General features: G+C 40.7%; 1 protein-coding gene across 4 annotated transcripts in view; it reads left to right on the top strand.

Annotated features, from left to right (window-relative positions):
* CHL1 (cell adhesion molecule L1 like) overlaps window positions 1-23614 on the top strand; it is a 108732-nt gene that overhangs the window by 71435 nt on the left and 13683 nt on the right. For 3 of the 4 annotated variants that reach the window (XM_042823716.1, XM_042823719.1, XM_042823715.1), the window contains exons 8-23: window positions 538-585; window positions 2480-2600; window positions 4874-5058; window positions 9598-9729; window positions 10049-10186; window positions 10799-10910; window positions 11561-11727; window positions 12622-12787; window positions 13943-14067; window positions 16624-16725; window positions 16931-17128; window positions 18097-18167; window positions 20273-20495; window positions 22129-22244; window positions 22408-22612; window positions 22814-22936. In XM_042823716.1, the coding sequence (XP_042679650.1) occupies window positions 538-585; window positions 2480-2600; window positions 4874-5058; window positions 9598-9729; window positions 10049-10186; window positions 10799-10910; window positions 11561-11727; window positions 12622-12787; window positions 13943-14067; window positions 16624-16725; window positions 16931-17128; window positions 18097-18167; window positions 20273-20495; window positions 22129-22244; window positions 22408-22612; window positions 22814-22936 (2232 nt within the window). The remainder of the gene's footprint in view (window positions 1-537; window positions 586-2479; window positions 2601-4873; window positions 5059-9597; window positions 9730-10048; window positions 10187-10798; window positions 10911-11560; window positions 11728-12621; window positions 12788-13942; window positions 14068-16623; window positions 16726-16930; window positions 17129-18096; window positions 18168-20272; window positions 20496-22128; window positions 22245-22407; window positions 22613-22813; window positions 22937-23614) is intronic. The other variant, XM_042823717.1, reaches the window with a different exon arrangement.

The raw sequence follows: 23614 nt of genomic DNA, 5'->3' as shown, positions 1-23614 counted from the left end.
CTGGGTTTGTGTATCTTAATACTTGCTTAATCTGTATCTTGGGATAATAATTGTGAGATAAATAGCAAAATGCCACGTTGCCCTCCATAGCATTTATAATGTGTCCAGCCCCACAGTTGTGCACATGCAGATTAGAGAAAATGGAGCAGTGTTTGATTCTGGGTCTCTGAAAGAAAGGCTTTGGTGTGCATGCATGCTGCTGGAGACCTGAGACTGAGTGCAAGTGTAGATGTGAGGTGTGCATTCACATGGTTTTGTACCTTCAGCTGGAGGTTGCCTACTGTTCTCTCTGCCAAGTTGCTTATATCGCCATGAAGTATTTTGCAGAATATTGCATATATGTAAATGATTTTCTTTATTTTCGGAAATTCATTGTTCATCTGTTGATTTACGTCATCTTTTGTTTCTTTTTTTCTTCCCTGCCCGAAATTTACCGGGGGGGGGGGACATTGTTTGGTTTTGGTTGATTTGTTGTTTCTTTTCATTTTATGTCAACTATGCACGTTTGTATTTGGTTGTCACTTTTATTTATTTCAGTTAAGCATGCTAATGACTCAGGCTCACCTAATGCTGCAGTTACTAAGGGTGAGTTGAATGCATCTGTTATTTAGCCCTTACGCTGAGAACCTACCAGCTGAAATGAAATGTGAGCTGCTGCTTGGGAGGATGAAAAGAAAAAATCACAAAAGCCTTTTTATTGCAATGGGATGGATTTAAGTGGTCCGTGGAGTACAATTTGCTCATCTTGTACTTTTTGACAGAAATCTGAAGGGTTTTTAACAAAGAGGTAGTTTTCTTATTCAAGAAAGGAATATTCACATCTCAGAACGTAATGTAAGTGAGGAGTCAGGCAGTGTTATCAGTTCAGAGCAGGAGTCGGAGCATGGCACTCTGCATCTTCCTCTGGTGGTGAAGGAGACACTGGCATTAAGCTGCTGCGGTTTGAAACTCTGAATCCATGTCTAACAGGTCACCCTGAGGCTGCATTACTCCAGGGTGAGCTTAAGGTGTGGATTTGCAGAGCTTTATCTGCTGTGTGTTAATTGTGCACCTCTGTAGCTATACACCGGGTGAACGTGAGATGGTTCACTTTGGCTGTGTGTTGTGCTGTTTGATATTCACCACAGGTAAGCACTCCAACAAAGCACTTCTCATCCTGAAGATTCACCTCTTCCCTTGTTTTGTGCTCACTTCTTTGTGGAGTCATACCCCAAAAATGCTCAGAAATGTATGCAGACAATGTGGGTAGTTCAGAAGGCAGCTGGTGGCTATTCCTGCTGTTCCCTAACCTGCTAGTTTCTTTAGTTAAAGGATAAAAAAAAAAAAAAAAAAAAACAACCAAAAATGAGTCTCTCCATTTTTGTATGTAGCTTTTGAAGCCAGTTTGTTTGGTTAAATTGCTTCTGAGAGCCTCTGTTTTTCAAGATGCCAAATCTGAAACTCCTGAAACACCTCATTCTGCCGAATGAGCACTGGAGCTTTAGAAAAGTGGATTCTCCTTGAGTATTTCAAGGTGGAATAGCTCAAAGTACTGATAAATCCTCAGGACTTGTCCCAAGGAAGTTGTCAGTGTGAGCAGAACAGGCAAGGCTTGTGTGCAGTGCTTTGGTGGAGGGATGCATGCCTGCCTATAGCAGCAGGAGGGCAGATGGAGAACATGTGAGCATGTCCAGAAGCACCAAAGTGTTTTGCTGCAGCTCTGAACACTTGTAACACAGGTTTGAAAAAATAAATAGCAGGGTGATGAAACAAATAAAAGATTTTTCAGAAAGATACATATGATATTTCACCAAATCATCCATAACTGACTATTTTTTAAGAACTAGTACCATTTGGGGACTTATTCATTACTGTACTAATTGTTATTATAGCAATAACTGAACAGCCATTTAACTCTAGGCATGTTTCATCATGAAACCATTGTTTAGCAGGCTGGAATAAATGGTCCATTGAAATCAAATGCAGGCCAATCTTGTTTTATTATTTAAACAGTCTCCTTTACTAATTCTATCTCCATTACCGTATATTTTGTAATTATAACAAGGGCATTTCTGGGGGATGTTCAAATCAGAAAGATGGGTTTCCATCTGAGTTTTAGAAAATGATGGAGAGTCAATGTAGAAGAAGGGTGCTAAGAAAGATGCTGCACACCAGAAGATCAGTAATTGAAAGATCAAGTGTATCAACAATTGGCCAACATATATGATAGAAAGGGGCCAGTGCTGGGAAAGCAAGTATGTGAAGCCATAGGAAAGGAGCTTCCCTAGTACTGCTGCCTCCTGTTACCACTGCCACAATTTTCTAGCTGTAAGCAGAACAGGATTCTTCCTGCATTGATCTTAAACCATATAAAACAGTAAGCAAATTAAGAAACTGATGTCAGAAGCCTTCAGACTAGAATAATGTTTGTAATGTTATTGGAAGGAAAAGCAAAGATACTAAGATTTTGAATCTAACTTATATATATTTTCTATTTTAGCAAATTTTATTAAAGAAAGAAAACCCAAACTGCTGATCCCTCCTGAATCTGCTGGCAGCAGCTCATCAGTCACTGTTATCAAGGGAGGTGTCCTGCAACTCGAGTGTATTGCTGAAGGGCTGTGAGTAATGTGCAATAATACACAGATTTAATCACCTTATTCTGCTACAAATGTTTGTATATGTCTGTTTAATTTTAAATTGAGACTTATGCAGTGTTTTCCTAGAGCAAGTGTGCTCCTCGTAAAGCAGCACAGAGCTCTGGCAGCTCTAGAGATGGCTCTGGCTGTACTAAGCATGGCAGAATATCTCAGTGAGGATATGCTCATTGTAATAATACAGGGAGCAGTTCAAGCAGCTATTATGTGCTGGGAAATGAGATCAGAGCAATTTTATTTTGTGTTGTAATTAACAGGACAAAATAAGGTAAATAAAGAAAGGAACAGCGCTCATTTAAGTGTGGTCCTCGAGATGAAGCTGTATCTCTGGACCTGGTTTCTGCAGCCGTAGCTCAGGGCAGAAATAAGCTCCACTATGCCCTCAGCCCAGCTTTCTGATTTTACTGCTTGCTTGCAGATCCAGTAGTCTGCCCCAGTAAAGTTACCACCAGAGAAAAAACTGGTAGAGAGAAAATCTCTGTCATCACTAAACTACAGTGAAAGCACAGTTGCTTCTGGTTTGTTTGTGATAGGGCTTTTTATTAAATGGAGACTTAAACCATTGTGTTCTCATGGTCTTTTGTGGGGCTGCAGGTCTGTGGATGCACACTACAGTTAGTAGACTGATAACTCATATTGAAAGCTTTGCAATTATCCCCCCCCTATAAAATTCTGAAATCAGGATATTTATCTGCCTGAACAAACATTTTTAGGGCATTTTGTTTTTCTATGTTGAAAAGGCATCGCTCTTTGATCACCATTTGAGTTGGCAAGATTATGCCTCTGCAGTTGGTTGCCATCTTTTGAAAGGTGGTGAATTACTTGTCTCGGTTGGATTTGCTCCAGCTATCTGCAGTGAGTTTTAGTTCCCTCTTGCAGCACTTTCTTGTCTAATTCATTGCACATCAAACTAATTCTCAGGCCACAAATCCATAGCTATGAGTTTATAATGTTGTCAAGGTACTGAACAGGCAAATCATCTCAGAAATACACAAATAGGTATTTTCACGTGCAGGAACTAATAATACCATGTACAAAAGGAGAGGAGAAAAAAAAAAGGCACTATTTGGAAAAACATGAAAAGAAGAAATGTTTTTGTTTCATTCAATAATTTCTAGGAAACTTTTTTATTTTTGAAACAAAAAGCCATTTTTTATTTTACTACTCAGTTTCAAAGGACAACAAAGTCTCTGCTCAAGAGGAGCTTTATTTCTTCAATCATTAGTCTTTTTTTTAATGGTGATGCTTCAAAAACGCAGCACTTAAGCAAAAATAAAATATTCATTGAATTTTCCACTTGCAGCAGAAAAATGATTAGCTTTATCTATGTCTCTGCCAGTCCATCCAACCAAATGCCCACAAATCAGGGAAGTGGACAGGACTGAACCAGATTTCAAGTAACTAAGATCAGAGGCAGCCAATTGCAAAATAAGGAAATAAGTACATTTCCAATCTGTCATTTCTGAAACCTTATAATCTGAGTAACATCAATGTCGGGAGGGCATTCCCTCAGTGTGGCACTGAGGCAACATGGTGCCAGACTTTGGTAGATAAGCAAGGAAAGAACCCTTGCAGGAAACAGAACATTTGTACCGTTATGCTCGCTGCTCTTGGAAAGCCATAGGGTTTTTTTGGTACCTGGGCCTTTGAGTAGCTTGTGCCTGGGCATTTTGCCACCGTGACAGATGGACACAAGTGTAAGCAGATATGACAAAGTGTATGGTGTCGGGGTCATGAATCCCAGCTGGGACTGTGCATACAGCAGTCTGTCCTGAATTTCTGTGTCATTGCCACTTGCTTTCTGAAAGCGTAAGGAACATTTTCAGCCATCTCCAATGTCTGGAAGTGTTCCTAATCCAGCAAGGCTGAATGAAGTCACTCCAGTGAAGTCTTTACCTCCTTGTTTGTCCTAGAATGCCCTTTTGGAGTCAGGCAAGATGAGCTCCATTCCTTCTGACACAGTTCATGCCAATGTTTACAAGGAATGCAGCCTTGTGCCATGGCCTGGGCTTGGCTATGAAGGACTTATTCATAGGGGTCCTTCAAATCAAGGGACAGTGTTGACTAGAAGTAGTCTATAGTACAGCCTGTACTATTGCTTGGGGTTTTGAAAGAGCTCAAACAATTGAAAACTTCTTGCAGCTCATATGCATGAACTCCAGCAGCTATGCTAATATGAATCATTACAGCATCTTGGTATCCAACTCAAAATCTTTTTTTTTCTTCTTTACTACTAGCCCAACTCCTCATCTAAGCTGGGTCAAAGTTACTGAAAACTTGCCCAAGGACAAACCTGTAACAGATAAATTTGGGAAGGTACTGAAGATAGAGAACGTGTCTGCAGCTGATGAAGGAACGTACCAGTGCATGGCAAGCAACCCTGTGGGCAGAGCAAAACATGAATTCCATGTTCATGTAGAAGGTGAGGAGTACGTTTTACTGAGCTTTTATTTTGAACACTGATAGGTGATCAGTGAGAAGTAAATTTTTCTAATATCACTTTTTAATAAACCATAAACTTAACCAGTGATATCAACTTTTGCTAGCAGGACCTGCCCTCGAGTTCTGGGAAAATTGCAGAAAGGAGCATTTGTTTTTGAATAGAATTAATGTGTGATTTTTTCCTAAACCATGAAGGCTTTACAAAAGAGTAAGCAAAAGCACAAATATATGCATAAATTATAGATCCAATACATTAAGATGCAAGTTAGTCAAGTGGAGGTATTGATAAAAAGTCTTGTATTAATCTGACAGTCAGACTAGAGAATGTAATTATTCTACTTGATCTTAAAAATGTAAAAATGTCTATACTGGGCCAGATCATTTAGCTCAATTATCTTTTTTTTAGTTTACACCAAAGTTAAATGCATATGGTACCACTCCTCTCTTCGTTTACAAAATTGAATTCTCTCCTTACATGATAAATTCTCCCCTTTCACTTGGCACAGCCTTTTGTGTCATAGCCTTCTCTCCCTTCCTGGAAGTGAGGCAGAGGATACCAAAGCATGGCAAGTGTTCAGCTGCGATGGAGGGGAAGTGCTGACTCCTAGAAATCATTACAGATGGTTTGGAGCATCACTGCTCTAGCTGAATATTTTAACAATCTGGCTATGATTTTCTTGCCTGTAAAAATTGAATCCTTCAAAGAAAACTGCAGGAGCTGCAAAAACTAAAGTACCAGGGAAATAACATTTATTAAGCAGTCCAGATTACTGACCCTCTTTCTCCCCATCTCTAGAGGAAGGCAATCTTCTGGACAAATTGTGGTTTCTACTCATTAGCAAGCAAGTATTTTAAGAAAGAAAGAAATACACTCTAACCATTGCAATGTAAAGAACGCTTTTGCAATTCCTGTTGAGTTCATTTTTCATTTGTATAACTAACATTAGCTGGTGTCACTAACAGAAATTCTGCCTATTAGGACCTCACATGCAGAGTATCATGAGCACAAATAGCATTTTTTCCTGTAATTTCAAAACAGAAAATGTCATTAACATTCATCAGAGATGGGCATGTTCATCATTCTTGCTGCAACTCGCATGTGCACACTCAAGGGCAAATCTTGAGTTGGGGGAAGTGAGCATTATTAATTTCAGTTGGTTTCAGGGAGGTTTTGCTGACGTAGGGCATCCTCGTGCCTGACAGGCAGTTCTCAAGGGATGTATGCAAGGAAAAGAAAATTAAATATGGAAGAAAAATTATCTCAGTTATTAACTGCCAACTATGCTCAATCTGATGCTGGTGTATAAATCAAGACTTCGCTATCATTCCTGCACTATGTCACTTCCTCTGCTCTTCTTTCTGATACTTTAGGCTCTCAAACCAACACATCAGATTTCTGAATAGCAGTTTGAAGTGATGATATTTTCGTGCAGCCCACTTTCTAATCCTACAGTACTCCAAGGGCAACGATTCAGGCAACTATTACAATCATATGAAGATGTTCAGCCAGCAAATTTGTTGACTACTTGAGTATTTTAATCTCTCTGCAAGGAAAGATGTAGCCTAGAACATTGGAAGAGGCACAAAAAGCCTGTTGTTATAGAGAGAACAAACTATTAAAAAATGGAAACAAGCTCTCAAATTGTTTTAACTGAGAATGTTTGCTTATTCAATTATTGCTTATATGTTAGGCTTGGGGGACTATATAACCTCAAACTCTTGCCACTATCACAGTGCCTTGATCTTGACTGAGACTTCAAGGCTGTCTTTAATAGAAATAATCAGTACAATGTAATGATTAATTATCGTAATGAGAGAATAGCTAAGGGCCTTGGCAGCTATATCTTGTAATACTTTCATTGTTGAGCTAGAGAAAAATACAGTAGGTGAAACCAGCAGATAGATTGCTGCTTGGTTTAATGAGACTCAAGCTGTAGTTCTCCCTGTTTCACGGGGAAGCTGTTTCAGCTGGGATGCAGACCCCAAAGTGATAACTGCACATGAATCTGAAGATGACAATCCTAGAGTGGGATGGATTGCCAGACCTTGGGTAGATGCAAGGAGAATTTGAAGTGATCTTGACAAATTGGGAAAGTGATCGGGAATAAAAAGAATGGGCTTCACTAAGCACAAGTGCAAAGCAGTTCTCATCAGGCAGCACTAATTGGCTTCCTAAACACAGGATGGAAGATGTCTGCTGAGACTGGTCTCGAAGATATACTGGATCACAATCTGAACTCTGGTCAGAAACACAGCCCTTGCAGAAAAAGAAGAAAAAAAAAACACCCCATGTGTTGTAGGTGTATTGCACAAGAATGGGCTTGATTACCATTTTAGATCCTTTCTGTTTTCAGACCTATCGTTATATTCATATAAAAAGTATAAATCTGTTGATTAGATAGGCCAGATTTGTAACCCTTACCTGCAAGGATATATTGTGCAGTGAAACATTTGCCATGCTATTTTACTTGTGCAGATTAACAATTTGATTGTCCAACCACTGGTTGTTGCTGTTGTTAAAGTGTAAGTGTGTATTTTGTTATTATTGCCTTTTATGTACTTATAAGTGGTATAGCACATCAGCCACAAAGAAGAGAAGTTCTTCAACCTTTCTGTGAAATTGTATTTCATACTTGACAAAATCTCATTGACTGAAACTTCACAGTTGCATCACTTCCTTGGGGCAACCACAGCAATTGCCGTGCTGAGAAAGGAAAGCAGCAGTGGAATATTATCTGCAGTTGACTTTCAAAAGGGAATGGACACATGAAAATAGGAAGTGTGCTTTGTATGCTTTGTATGTAGGCTGTGCCTGGTGTCTGACCTCCTCCAAAACAGTGAAGCATCCTGTCTCAAGTACTCTGTGGTGGACACAGTAAGGGGAAAAAATCATCAGGAGCATTACCTCCTTTTCACCTCCATGCATTTGAACTGTTTTTTTTTTTTTTTAAGAAAATGTAAAGAGAAGAGAGAAAGAGATTGGCAAAACCAAAATGTTCTGCTGCATGCTTTTTTTTTTTTTCTTCCTGGATTCAAATATAAGGAAGCATAACAAATGTGGTTGTGTGTGCTGTGCTGCAGGAGGGCAACCAGCATTACAGAAAGAAGAAATCTGTACTGTGAACGAAATGCAAAGATGTTATAGTTTTGTGTAAGCTTTGGTGTGTTAAATTTTACTTTGTTTTTTAGCTGTTGCTGAACAGCACCTCTTCATGGGTGCTATGAAGTGGAAATGGCAGAGCTTGTGTCCTGTTTAGCATAGATTCAGGGATATTTTTTTAATGTCTCTGTGTGAATATGAGCAATGACACTGTTTTAGTATATCATACTGATAGCATCTGGAGATGTATTACCAGACAGCAGCACTGTTAATCTTCAAAGCATTTTATGAGAATTAACTAATGAATCCTCATGCTTCCCACACATTAGCTCATCTTTTTCTAATAGGGAAGGAGGGATGGAGGAGTCCAGCGATCAGCTCAGGGCCAGCAGAAGAGAGGTAGCATCAGGTCTGGAATTAAAACTTGGAACTTTGCTGCTTCTCAGGGAGAGATAATGACAAATGTGAGGCTGTATTTTGGATCAAGGCCATGCTCTGCAGTGTAGGCAGGCTCAACGCGTTTGGTTTGTGGGTAGCAGAAAGCTTTCATCAGATTAATGCATTTATTTTTCTCTCAGTTCCCTTCCCTCCCTTATGGTTGTTCCTTTTTCTAATGAGATCTGGATATCTGATGTTCAGAGGTGGTTCTACAAAAGACGGAGCTGTCCTGGTTTAACTGGCAGTGCTGGGGAGAGAGGCCATAGGGAATGCAGCAGCCAACTGCCGCTCCTCTACCTCCACCCTGTGGGCAACTTGCTTCTTAGAGTGGTGGTCCTCCCACTCCATGCCTCAGCATGCTTTAACATGCTATGTGTGAGCATCTGAGCTGAATACACAATGGAAAACTAGGCTGTTGAATGAATAGCACAGTGCATCTACCCAGCACACAGAAATGAGCAGATGGAGGTAGTCAACACTGTTCCTGCATCACCATGCTTTGCCCTCCTGGGCGAGCTGATGCAAACCCCTTGCTCATATCTAGTGAGTCTCTCAGCTGAATGGCTGTTTGCATTGTGTTCTGACTTGCTGAAATAGTCTCATGTCATTTCAAAGGCAGCAATCTCCTGTCTGAGGATCCTTGTGAAAATACTGACACAATTAAGTTTACCTCCCTCCCAGCCTTTCACCTTCCATCTCCTCAATGTTCGTTTTCCACTTGGGTAGACACTGCCCATTGCTTTCACACTTTCCCCAACGTTTGCATTTTACAGAGCTGAAGGACAGAAATTGATATGTGTTAATGCTAATTTTTACCTTTTCTAATGTCAGTTTGCAAGAAATACACTGCAGCTGCACAATAGGCTGCCAGGAGCTGTAGAAGCTGCTGACTGCATTTGCCATCTCCTGGAGAACCACGGTAATAACAGAGTTATACTGTTCTGACTGTGATGCCTGCTACTTGCCATGTCCCTCTTGCAGAGCCTCCTCGGTGGATTAAGGAGCCCAGAGGTGGTGTTTACAGCTTAGGAGAGAATCTTTTGCTGCTTTGTGAGGCCATTGGCAACCCAGAGCCAACCATTCAGTGGAAACTTAACGGGATGCCCATTGATAGTAAGTAAAGGTCCAACATCATCCTGTTGGGAGTGGGTGAGATGCACATGTATCACACCCAGGGAATGCACAAACTCCAGTGCACCAAATGACATCTTGTCTGATGTTTATTTAGGTGTAATTTCAGATTTATTTAATTAATACTTTAAATATTTAAGCTATTTAAATGTGGTCTTGAATAAAGTAGGGGCGGTACCCATGAGTCCCTCACCCAGTGCTGCTCCCATCTGTCGTGTAACACTCATGTTCATTGACTTCTGTTCTTTTTTTCGTATTTCTTAATTAGCACCATCTTCTGACATGGTCTGGGTCTTTGCAGGTAGGACCTTCAGAGGGCGAGTCTCTGATGGGGAGCTCAGCCTTACCAACCTTCAGCTTCAGGACACTGCTGTGTACCATTGTGAGGCCAGTAATAAGCATGGTACCCTCCTTGCTAGTGCCAACGTGAATGTCCTCAGTGAGTAGTCTTCCACCTCTTTTGTGTTTACAGGAAAGATATAACTGAGGTGTCCCATTTTGATAACTCTTAGATCTTCGGAATAGCTTTGGGTTTGTAATCATGTCACTGTTCTGCTGCATTGAGCCAGATTTTAAGAAATATGTTGTCCAAACTCACACAACAAGCCTTTTGATGAGCAATACTTAGATTGAGTGTTGATATTTTTAACAACGTGGTGGTTGTTTTGGGCTCAAAACCTTTAGAATTCAGATGTATTAAGACCACTGGGGACTGGATTGTGGCCACAGTTGTGTTTTTGAATTATTAAAGGTATTATGGATTGTCAATCTTTAATTTCAGTTGTGATGCTTAGCCTGTTGTTTGAAGAAACATTGTGATGGGAAGTTATTTGATAAGATAGGTCTCACAGGGAAGCAGAACTGAGCGTGTTCTCTATCTTGAAGCCAAGATTTAGTGATCTGAAATCTCCAGCAATCAACCACTTTTACCACTGAGGCTTATGAGAGCTCAGTTGACCTCTCTATGGTGGGAAAAGGGTATGATACAGGGCCCATATTTATAGGCCAGTTCTGAATTGTAGTGCTGTTTGTTTTGCATCTTGTTCTGCAGATATTGCTCCCTTAATCCTGACTTCAGATGGTGAAAACTATGCTGCAGTTGTTGGTTACAGTGCCTTCCTGCACTGTGAAATTTTTGCCTCACCTGCAGCAGATATTAGATGGTAAGCTATTGAGAATGACTTTTTCACATGAAATAAGTTTATCTAGGCTTCCCAAACACTGAAAAATTAGCTGGTTTTGAGAAGATAAATTAGCAATTTATAGCAAGACTGTGTTTAATATCTGTGTGCTTTATCTAAGTGTACTCTCAAGATCCCTGATACATGTATATTTTTAATTAATTTTTAAATAAATGAAAGGTTGATAAAAGTCCTTGATGCTTGTGTAAGAGCTGCTGGGATATTTATTAAACAGAACCAAGCTGTCTGTAGCCAAATCATCAGCCCTAGTTTAATGTTGGCACCTTCTGAAGTTTGGACACATTGCTGAGTTGGAAAGGCAATAATTTAAAGAGTACATCTACCTGAAAGTGGTTCCATATGGTTGGAAATCACTGTATTGACATAGCAGTTGACAGTTGCAATAAAATTACATATGACAGTTATGGATTAGAGGCTCGGTTAGAGTAGTTTAAAGGTCTTGCTAGAGACTGTCAGTATGTTGTACATTTGCAGGAAGCTTATGTCCCTTAATGATTTGCCTGAGTGTGAGTAGACTGACATGCTGACTCTAAACTCACCTGTCCTCTAGCCATGAAATAGTGGTTCCTGCAATCCCTGAAATGAGCCATAACTGTTGTTATTCTCTTTAGGACTAAGGATGATAGCATAGAGCCACTCTCAGCGCTACGCTATGAATTAAATAAAAATGGCACCCTAGAAATCAAAGAAACAAAGAAGGAAGATGCGGGATCATACGCTTGTTGGGTTGCAAATTCTGTTGGAAAAAGAGCAATCACAGCAAATCTGGATATAAGAGGTAATACCTCATTTATCTTCCAAGCTTAACGAATGTCTACAATGAACATCATGTGCATTGCAGTAGGATGAGTGAGGGGGCTTTGATTGTAAGGTTCTGTTTTAAAGTACTTCATTGGTTGGTTGGGCATGTTTCCTAAGGGTCATGATGAGAATGGATATTTTCTGTTGAGGACACAGATTCAGGATGGTGAGTTGTATACGAAGCTATTTAGGAATTAGGCCTTGCCAATAGAAAGAATTTAAATGCTCAGTTAGCAAAGTCCTCAAATGCACTCTGAGAATCACATTTGCTGTAAGTCAGTCAAGAAAGAAGAAAGTCTTTTTGTGTTCTACTTCAGGCCAGTCTCTTTGCTTTGTAAGTTTTACAGTTATAATAAACATGAAATTGTACAATGAAATTCTCACAAAGCAGTATTTCACTGTAAAGAGAAGTGCTTTCTTCCTACTTACTCATCTGTTTCTGCATTCAGATTAGAGGCAATTAAAAGAACAAACTTGATAGCAGTATTTTTTCTCACTTGACTTTAATAAGCTTGTAATTTTTCTTGGTTCACTGCCAAAGCTATTGCTATTTCAATGGCAATTGGACATAAAAATCATATTCCAGCTTTTTTTTTTTTTTTTTTTTTTTTTTGAGTGTGTATGTTTGTTTTTTTTCTAGAACACTGTGGTTTGGACTAAGCTAAAAAAGAAATTTTCAAGATAGAAAATTACATCCTGTCATATCTTCATTTCAAAACCAGCCTCCTCTGCTTGACGTGTTTGTATATAGATAGATAGATAAAGACATGATCATTGCTCCTGAAGTTGATTCCTATATATGAGGTGCTTGGTGAAAATTGGATGTAATAATCTCTCTTTCCTAATCGAAGTGTTTTCTGTGATCAACCAGATGCTACGAAAATTGTCATTACTCCAAAGAACCCCCAAGTGTTGAAATCGCATTCAATTTTATTGAAATGTCAGTCTGAGTATGATTCACACTTGAAAAACAGCTTCAAATTATCCTGGAGGAAAGATGGATATGAGCTGTCAGTCAGCAGCATACAAGACAGCAGGTAAGCAGAGAAGAACAAGAGTTTTCTTGAGCTCAGCTGAAATAATGCTGTATGGTGCTGGAGCAATAGTATTAATAAACATGAAACTTAGTAGCTTGAAATGCAAATTTCTGTCTGTGAGAATTCTTCACTTGACATGTGAATAGATCTGCATTTTTATATACATGTAAATACACATTTATATCCGTGCATTGCCATGACTGGCAAAATATTTTGTTTTGAGAATTACACCTGACAGAATTAGCCTGTCTCACTCTCATGGCACAATGCCAGTAAGTGTTGGTTTAACCCAAAAATAAAACTCCAACCCTTTTGGGGTCAATTGGAGCTCTGTCTCTCCACTTCAGTTAAACTACTATTTTCCCATGTTTTATAGCTGGCCAAAACAAATCTTTGTGATGTTAAAGTGAATAGAGAAAACTTGTCTGTGGGACAGTATATAGTCACATCAATGAGTTTTTCCTACATGAGTAGGGGAGTGCAAGTGCAGGCTGAATTTCTGTCTACTTTTTTATGTCCATTGACTGTAATGGGATAGAGATCGGCCTTTAGTCTGTATGAAGGGCCCCATGTTGGGCTCTCAGATATCTTTATTAATTAGACATAGCAGAGGGATGATGTCCTAACCCCTGCAGTACAGGAGAGGTGGAGGAGGGTCCTGTCAAGGCCTGGGAGAGTGGGGTGGTAGAGCCAGGGAAAAGCCCAATCAGTTTTCAACCCAGTGAACCCAGGGGCTTGGATCAGTACCAACTGCCCTGGTGCACAGGGCATGACACCAGTGGGCTGGGAACATTCAGTTCTACTCAGCCCTATTAAAAGTTTATACATTAAGATCATTGATTTCCCTTGTTAGTGATGTGTCAAAACCCTACATTCCCAATGCTCATCTGATGCATATCAATGTGTTTCTTTTCAGAACGAGAAAGACATGCCACCTTCAGGCCATGGAGTCTAAATTGTTACAAAGTCTATGCCACAATAGATAATACAACTACAGTTGCATTAAAATAAATAGACCTAATGTGCAATTAGGTTATTCAAAATGTTCCTTTGCTAAGCTTTTCCTGAACAGTTTTTCAGCAGTGTCAGTATGTTATATGCTTGTCTTACAGATTGTACTTTTTCTATTTGTATGTGCCCTTCTTTTCCCTGTAGGATAATTATGGACATGGACACACTGTTCATATCAAATGTGATGCCGGAGGATCAAGGCATTTACACATGTGTGGCTAGCACTTCTCTTGACAGTGTCACTGCCAAAACACGGTTAATTGTTCTTGGTAAGCAGATATTTTCTTAGGATGGCTACAGCTTGATGCAGTACTTCTGTTTATTTGGTTCTCTTGCCCATTTCAATTACCTCAGTGACCTAGATGGAGCATGCCCCTTGCTTGTTAAGCTCAGTTAAGGACGTGCCCTCTTTTTATATTTGCAGGAATGGGAATGCTGAAGCAAACATCTGTTTTCTGTTTAGTTTTCTGTTTAGTTGATCACTTCAAAGATTAAGTAGCTGTTGTTCTCAGTTCAGGAGTCACCTAGGGCTGTAGGAACTTATCCAGGCTGGAAGTGTAATAGCATATTAAATATGGCACTGCTTCTGCTTTGAAGTCATTGGTCAGTTCTTTGCAGCACTTTACTGGAGACTTCTGTGCTGATCATTACTTGGACTGTGATGTGAGGAAGGAAGGCATCAGGACGATGTTTAAATGTCCAACTCTCTTGAAGAGCAGTTATGCATCTAAAAGGACTAATTATCTCTGTGAACATAAATTATTGGCTGGAGGGAAACAGCAAATCCATAGCAGAGGAGGATCTCAACCCAGACAGCCTCCAACTTGGCCTTGTTAGCATCCTTACCAGTGCCTGCTGGCCTGAAGAACCACTCAGAATTAAGGGGATGAACCTGTGTAGTAATGCACAGTCCTTTGCACCATCAGCTTCTAACGCTTACCTGAGGGCATGAGTCAACTGCTAGAATACTGTTTTGCAGAGAACTTTTGTCATTATAATTTCAAGGTTTTTTTTTTTTTAATTTTAACATATTTTTTCATTTTGGCAGTGCTTGCAACAGAGCTAACACAATCTGACACTGAAGATTTTTTTCCACACATTAAGTGAATGATATTTTTCAGTAAATAGTAAATTAAGAAGTTGCTATGCTTGTTATTTATGTTACTGTGTTCTTTAGTACCATATAATTCAAGATGTTTGTAAACTGTATCTTAAATTACTTATGAAAATTTCATGGCATGCTGTATTCACTTTTAAAAAGGTAATTTGCAGTAGAGGAAGAGCAGTCTTTTGCTCTTTCTTATGTTTATTGTACATAAGAAAGGTCTTGCTAGATGAACAATGTTTATATTCCAAATGAAAAGTTCTGGCTTCTTTTGCAATGAAAGATCAGTGAGATAACTTAAGAATTGAGTGTGGAACAGCTGCGTGTGTAAGAATATGGGCAAAAGAAATGCTTAGTTAGAATTCTTCTAGGTATTTGTTTTATTATTGATGAACAGACAGCAGGTTGGGCACCTCAAAGACACACCATCAATGTCTTCAAATTAATATACAGAATTTTAGCCCCATAAACACTCCAAGTGTAAAACGGCAAAATACTTGTAGATCAAATTAGGCTTTCCTGATTTTTCCCAAGGAAACATGGGAAGGAAATATAAAGAAAGAAAAAACAAAAAATCATAACCTTTAACACTTTTTGATGTGCCTTGAGATGCACAAGAAAACTCAGAATCGTTATCTGAAAAATTCTGTCCATTCCCTGTTCCTTGCTTTCACAGTGACAGGGACAGCATTGTGTATTGAGGCAGTTGTTTTTGCTGTAAGAAATGACACTGTCAGCCAAAAATGTAGTTGGAACACTGGGGCAGAAGGAGGTCAGACACCCATCAAGAACTCTGCAGTCTCATTTCCTTGGTCCACAGAGTTCTTAAATTTTGAAAGTAGCCTCATGACCAGGAAGCATTTCCTGCATCAGCTCTGAGACTGTGGTGAATGCAGCTTTGTGTTCAGGACTGCAGTGTGTGTGTGATTGTGAAGGAATGAGAGGTTACCATCAGCCTCCTGCTGTCAGAAATTGTTTTTTGCATAAGACCTTATGCAATCCGATTTCCAAACTAATCCAATATAATCAGACTGCAAATTGTCAACCATGTATACGAAAAGCGAGCTTCAATGTGTGCAGAGCACCATAGGGGCAGCCTTGTGCTCAGGGCTTGGGTAGTCCCACTCTTGTCCCCAGGAGGTGCAGTGCAGTTACCACACCAAATACGCAGCTGACTCTTAACGTATTCTCAGGACAGCACAAGTTGAGCTGGCAGGTAATGAATTTTCTTGTTTCCTTTTAATATAGATCCCCATGGCTGGGATAATGAATGTTATCCTTTCATTCTTGCAGACAAGGTTCAATAGCTGTCATGGCTGAGGCCTCTTCTAGCACTATAGTTTGCAGAGAGTAAATCCAAGCGATGCTGACATAACTTTCTGCTGAGCAGTGTCAATATCTATTAATGATTCAATAGATCTTAGTGATGATTTGAAAAGAAAAATGTTGCTCCTAGCGCAGTAATGAGAGTAGGTGGGAATGCACTTAACAGAGGGATGTTGCATTATGGGAGAGAAAGCAGGGCCAGATGATTCAGTGTGTTTTTCTGTTACAAAGCAGGGTCTTTCAAAGCAATTCCTGCTTTTCTAATCTTGTCCACTTTGAAATCAGGAGGCGTTATACCACTGTCTTCACCAGAGCTTTCTCTTTCAGTCCTTTCCAAAATACCAAAATAAACAGAAGTAATTGGCTTGCTCCTGACAATCTTTCTGTGTCTCAGATGTTCCTGACCCACCGGAAGACCTGCAGCTCTCAGAACATCAAAACCGAAGTGTTCGACTGTCTTGGAAAGCTGGGGCCAGCCACAACAGCCCTGTTAATGGTATGAAGGATTTCAGTAGCATCACTGTACGTCATTTAACATAATGGCACATCACAGCTGTCAGAATAAACTATGCTCAATGCTATACTTAATTGGTTTTACTGTGACAGTTAATTTGCTGTAAGTTCATCTCCATCCTGCTATTCAGAAGCAGTTCATATCGGCGCTGTCCTTTTTCCTCTGTTTTCTTTCTTCTCTTCTCCAGAGTCGATTATAGAGTTTGAAGAGAGCCGGTGGGAGCCGGGGAGGTGGCAGGAGCTGGCCCGAGCCCCAGGGAACACCACCACCACCCTCCTGTCCCTGGCCCCATACACCAATTACCAGTTCCGTGTCGTGTCTGTGAATGCTGTTGGGAGGAGCCAGCCCAGTAAACCATCGCTGCGCTACGTAACACCTCCGGCTGGTAAACACTGCCATCTAGTTTTCTAAATGTTAATATTTGTAGTGCTTTGCTGGGAATAGCATTACCCTCCTGTGCTTCTGAGAGGTGTAAAGAAGCCAGGGCCCCTTGTGCTGTTTTTTTCTGCTCGATGTGCATGGTAGGAGATGATGAACTAAAGCACTCTGCACGCCACAAATGCTTTCTGGCCAAACCTGCGTGCCAAAGCAGTAGTTTGCTCAAAGAGAGGATTCACTCTGCAGCTGCCTCCATCAGCCTGAGGATGCCCAACTGAGGAATTTGTACTGCTGTGGTTATCAGTGTGCTTGCTACCAAGTTACCTACAAGAGAAAGCTTTCCTGAGCTCTGCTGATTGTGCACCTTTAAGGCCCATTGCAGCCATTCACAGACAAACGGATGCTGGAGAGGATTTTCAAGATTTATGGGGAGCCTTTCAGCAGCGCTAGGCTTGTCAGAAATGTCTATTCACAGTGTATTTCTCATTGTAACAGAAAATGTTGAGTCCCTGAAAGTCATTTTAGAGGCCAATTATTCAGCCTTGCATTTGCATTCCCAGCATTTTTCTTTCTTTTTTTTTTTTTTCCCCTCCTTTCACTTCAATTCCAGGTCCTCCAGCTTTTCAGCTGTGTGCACCCCACTAATGATACACCTTCTGTTTCCTATCCCTGTAGGGAGGAAAATGTCAGCCTGATAATCCCCCTACATCTGGTGCTTTGAAATCCAAAAGTCACAGTTTCATGTTAGCTGGTGGCTCCGAACAACATGGGCACTTAGGAGTCAAAACTGCATTAAAAATATGTTTCATTCTCAACAGTTTTGCTGATCCAAGTAATTAATCTCGTGAACACTCTTTGTTTAGGTGTCTTTCACTCACAGTAATGCTGAAATAAGAAAAGGGTTTTTTGCATTTAAATAATAACTACAAATAAAAATAGGAATATGCAAACTAACTTTATTAACTGTGTTTCCAGCTCCAGACAAGAACCCAGAAAACATCCGAGTTGAAGCTTCTGAACCAAATGAAATGGTGATGAAATGGGAGGTAATGCAAATGTGTCTGTCAGTGCTACAATATCAAGGACAGGTTCTCCTTTCAAGCAACAAGTCAAGCATGGAATTGATCAGCATGTTTTAATATAAATACACACACACAAAAAAAAAAAAGAGATAATGAATCCCTTGTCTTGACCTCTCCATCCTTTAGGATGCATTAACTAATTCCATAGGTGAGATTATTAATAATATGAAGTGGAAGGTAAAGTTATAGATGTCTTAAATGTCTTCTGGCTTTCCTCTCCTACTTTCATTTTTGTTTCAAAAGGCAAATTTTTACATCTAAGCTTTGCAGGCTGTAAGGAAATAGAGATGCCCTGTATGGGCATGAAGAGTTGCCCAGAGTATGCTCCTCTGCATCCTGCATGCGAGGCAACTTTTGCAGTAAGGGCCAGGGAGAGAGAGGATCAGTTGCATAGAGCTTCTGTTCTTTGAGCCTGGAGGTTTGAAAATGACTCTGTTCAGTTGGCCAAGAGAACGTGAGCTGGAATTTCTGCACCACCAAGCTAAAGGAGTGCAGATATAGCTCCTAAGAATGTGTCAAAAGAATTGTGTCAAAGTGTTCAGGATGGATTCCAGTCTTCAGTTTCTCTGGCTTTGAAGCTTACTGCTTCTGTGCCAACCATTTAGAGAGATATATATTTCTCCATTTAACACAACTTTCAACAATTGTGGAAGGAAGTGTATTTTTTGCAGCTTGAATTAAACTCAATTTACACAAGATTTACTCCTCAATCTGCTGCTCGCAGCAAAGAAACAATAAACATTTCCCCAGTGTGAATCCCCACCAGGCTATAATGATGCCAAAGAGGAGGTGGCCTCTGTAGATCTGTTGGCTTGGATCTGGATGTGGTTTTTTGCTGGATGACACGGTCCAGGGTCAGGGAAGACAAGTCTGCTTCTTGGAAACATTGCAGAGAGGTGGTGCTCAACACTGGGTGGGCAATGCTGGGAACAGCAATGGGCAGAAGGCTTGGCCACCCTCCCTGCCAGGCAGCCAATAATTCCCAGCTCAGACAGGGCAAAAGTAAAAGTGAAAATTGAGACTAAAGAGAGAGAATGGGATGGACAGGCTTTGTTAAATCTTGTTGAATCATTTGAACATCCTAAGCAGGATATTCATTTATTTGTGTGTGTCCTGCATGCTTTTCAGAAGAAATGCTAGGCACTGAATATGCTAGAAAAAAAGCAACAAAACCAAACCAAACCTATTTCTGGCAGACAAAAGCTGCAAAATGATGTTAATCTGCCTACTTTGGATTAGGAGACCAGATGAGCATTAGTGACTAGCTTTTCTGCCAAGGATTTGCGGCATTAAGGGAGATCAAAATAAGAGTCAAGCAGTGCTGAATTTTAAGTCCAAATGAGAAGTTATTTTTGAGTAGAAAATTTTATTTTTCCAGGTTTTCTTGCAAATCCCATGCCCTGGGATCTTGGCCGAGGAGGTGCTTCACCCAGCACTGCCTGTTAGAAAGTTTTTCCAACCAATGCATGCTGATCTGGGCTCTGTGTGTGGCTTGGCTAAACAGCAGATGTTATGTATTTGATATGTATAATGTATAATTCAAATATTACTGAAAGTAGGCTGTGTGGTAGTGTGTAGTATTCCCCAAACCCCATCATTTCAGGGCAGCACACGTGACAAATTAACATTATTAATGACAGAGATACCTTTTCAGAGAAAGGAACTCAATTGGAGAATGTGTCACGACAGGCCTTTGCTGTGTGTCTTCTAATATTTTACAAATTCATGTTAATTAGACGAGAACCATGCTGTGATGAATTCTTCATTTGATCAGTAAAAACCAGTAGCGCAGCAGTGGCCCATTAAATGTCCAGGCTCAGTTTCAGGCATTTTGTGCATATTTAGAACAAATCTAAATTTTAATGACCCGAATTGCTGTGCTACATAAAATTCCAAGATAAAATGCATCTTAGCTGTACTGAAAGGCACAAACAGCCTTATGCCACAATATGCATTTTAGTTGTGCGAGAAGACATGCAGTTTTACTTCCCAGCAAAATGAAGCAGTAAATAAATAAATATGTAATCCCAACTTGTGGCACTCTTTTAATTTCTCCCCTTCTTCCACAGCCACTGAAGTCCATGGAGCGAAATGGGCCGGGGCTGGAGTACAAAGTCAGCTGGAGGCAGCGGGGTGTTGAGACTGAATGGAATGAAGAAACAGTGAAGAAGCACTCCCTGACCCTGAGGAACACCCCCACTTTCGTGCCCTACGAGATCAAGGTCCAAGCAATAAATAATTTAGGAGCTGGGCCTGAACCAAATATTACCACTGGATATTCAGGAGAGGACAGTGAGTAATGGGAACTTTTATTGTCTGAGAACTAAGTACAAGCACTCAGCTCTTGGACATTGTAAATTAATTTCTAAATGATGCCACATTTCTACTTGTAATCCCAATTTTGCCCTTTGTCCCCTGTGTCCCTATGGCCAACTCCTCCTCTCCAGCCTGGGTTTCTGCCCAGCAGCTTTCCTTGGTTCCCTGATGGCACAGGTAATGCCAATGTCACCAGGCTGTGACAACTGATATGACCTATGGGACAGTGGATAATGGCACTGCTGTGGCCATCAGTGCCCAACATCTCTGAAAGCAGCCTTTCCCCTCTGGTGTTTACTACATGACAACAGAAGGGATTTGGAGAACTGGAACTGTATCCAGCTGCAGTAATGAAATGCCAGCCTTACTTAAGAAATCAACATAGTTAAGCAGTACCACCACCTAAAAAAGAATATATTTTTTCTGGGATTTAAGGATTTAAATCATCGAGGGAGTCAGCAGCCTTGTGGCCAACCAGTGTGTGGCTCCAAGCTTCCCTGATCCCAAATACAAATGCTTATTACATTTGCAAACGCTTAGCAGCAGGGGCTGGGAACAGTTGGCAAAGGAGGGTCAATGGTGTTTGTGAGCGCTCTGCATTTCAGATCTGCCAATTAATCTTATTAAAGTCAGACAGTTATCATCCCATGCACAATCTGAAATCTTGCAGCTGTTTTCCCCAAAACGAATTAAACTAACAGCTTGACTGGCCTTTGGAAGGTCTACAGTGGCTTAACCAACTGAGACCAGCATGTGTTGTGCTGCTTACTGAAACAGCCAGCCATGACCTGACTTTATCCTGCCACTGCTGTGTCAGGACATGATGCTACAGCCACCTCTGCACTTGCTGCAGCTCCTGCAGCAGCCATTACAGTGTACCAGAATTCATTGCAGGTGATGTCAAGCAGTCAGCATATTTAGACACTTAACACCTGCTCAGTGTTTCACCAACAACAGGCTTCAGAGCCTGAGTCAGAGGTGTGGGCAATGGGAACCTCTGGTGATACATTCGTCTGCCCTCTATGCAAGACAGTGAGAATAAAGAGACACCATGGCGTGTTTGTTTGTACTGTGTGTCTGAGGTAGGTCTAATTTTACATCTGCTTCTATCACTGGAAAATCTTCCTTGCTATTCAGTCGTCAGTAGATCAAGACTTTTTAAAATAAAAAATATTTTTTCTTGCTCTATAATAGCTGTCTGTGATGTGCAGTGATTAAAATCCCACTGTTTAATGAGTTTAGCTGTAAAATGAAACTGATGTAAAAGAAAAGGCACAAAACAAAACTGTTGTGATTGCCTTTTTGAGTGCTGTGTTAATCATTTTTTTATTCTTCTCACTGCTGTAAGCATTACTCAAAACAGGAAATCATAAATAGAAATTCATATGTCCCAGTTCCCCTGTATTCCAGCCCTCAGCAGAAAGCTCTGATACCGCAAAATAATGTTTATTGGCCCGTATCACCCACTGGATGCAGGTGGAATGGCTTTTTTCTTGCCTGTGGGAAGAGCTGGCACAGCTTGAGCTGAAAAACCAAACCCTGTAGCGTATAAACACTGTGAAATTGAGCTCCTAAGTGTCTTTAATATGCAGCACTCCTATTTTTGTAGTTCCAGATGCCGCTCCTTCCGGCGTCTCGGTGGATATTGTCAACAGCACGCTGGTCAAAGTCTTCTGGTTTGGAATACCAAGGGACAGAGTTCGTGGACATTTAAGAGGCTATAAGGTCATGAATTTTTCTTTAATTGCATGCAGTTTAAAAAGCTATTAAATAAGTCCTCTGTCAATGATAGATCGCAGTCTGTCATTTCTGGGACGATGAGAGAAATCAATATGGTATTCAGCCCCAACAAAGGTAATTTGTTATAGAAATGCCAATCTCAATGCAGGTCAGTTGGTGGAAAACAAAAAGCATGCTGGATGGAAAAAGGCATCATCCGGAGAAACACTTCCTGACGTTTGTAGGAGACAGAAACTACGGGATGATCCCTGGCCTGGATCCCTTCAGCGAGTTCCGCTTGACTGTGCTGGCATACAACTCCAGGGGTGATGGACCAGAAAGTGCTCCTGTGGTGTTTGAAACTCCGGAAGGAGGTAAGAAAAAGTGGGATGGAAAGGAATAAACTGAAATTGTTCACTTAACAGGCAACTGGATTTCATACATTGGTTGTAAAATCTCCAGTATTCATAGAACCGCAGATGGGGAACTGTGTAGGTATTGAGCTAATCTTTGTTCTCAGTAAACAAGCACATGTAGAAGCAGTGTTCTGTGTAAGCTAATCCTTGTTTCTTCAGTCCCTGAACAGCCCCGTTTTCTGAAGATCCTGAACTTTGACAAGGACTCTGTCACGCTGTCGTGGGGACTTCCCAAGAGAGCCAATGGCCACATTACTGGCTACATTTTGCAATACCAGATAAGTACGTCCTTGTTTTTCTTCGATTTTTAAACTCATGCACTGTTAGGTGGTGGTGTTCTGTTTGTTTTTTTTAATAGTTTTGTATGTGCAGAGTCCTTTAAGATAGAGACTGATGAGAGAGGCTATATTTCTGAGTAACAGCCACACAGCAGAGCAGTGTGTTTTGAGCTGCAATCTGCACACAGGCCTGCTAGAGGGCAGGGCAAAGTCATTTTCCAGAGCAAAAAACTTTTTAATGTAGGTTTCTGATTGAATAAGCTCTTAACTGCTGCCATGCTCTGTTCCATGTCATACAGGCTAATTCAGTTATTTCATAATCACAAATTATACCTCATGTGACGATTAAGAAGGTTATTAAATTTGAGGTGCCTTTTACTGAATTGAAACTTATTCAGTGCAAAACATGCCTGTGAAGCACTGTGTAACAGGGATGCAGACCTTGAGCAGATAACCGCAGGCAGGGAGTGGCATTGGCTGCCCAATGTGCCATCAGGTTTGAGAGTTCTTTGAGGGTGGAACAGAATTAGACCGAATGCTACCTTTGCCCAAGAAGGTTGTGGATGCCCCATCCCTGGAGGCATTCAAGGCCAGGCTGGATGTGGCTCTGGGCAGCCTGCTCTGGTGGTTGGTGACCCTGCACATAGCAGGCGGTTGAAACTAGGTTATTGTGGTCCTTTTC

This window comes from Centrocercus urophasianus, unplaced genomic scaffold, assembly GCF_019232065.1.
Source record: "Centrocercus urophasianus isolate 14NV4802_14NV808 unplaced genomic scaffold, USGS_Curo_1.0 seq_22, whole genome shotgun sequence".
Lineage (NCBI taxonomy): Eukaryota > Metazoa > Chordata > Aves > Galliformes > Phasianidae > Centrocercus > Centrocercus urophasianus.
Note: the sequence above shows the minus strand (reverse complement) of the source record. Positions and strands in the feature narration are given on the sequence as shown.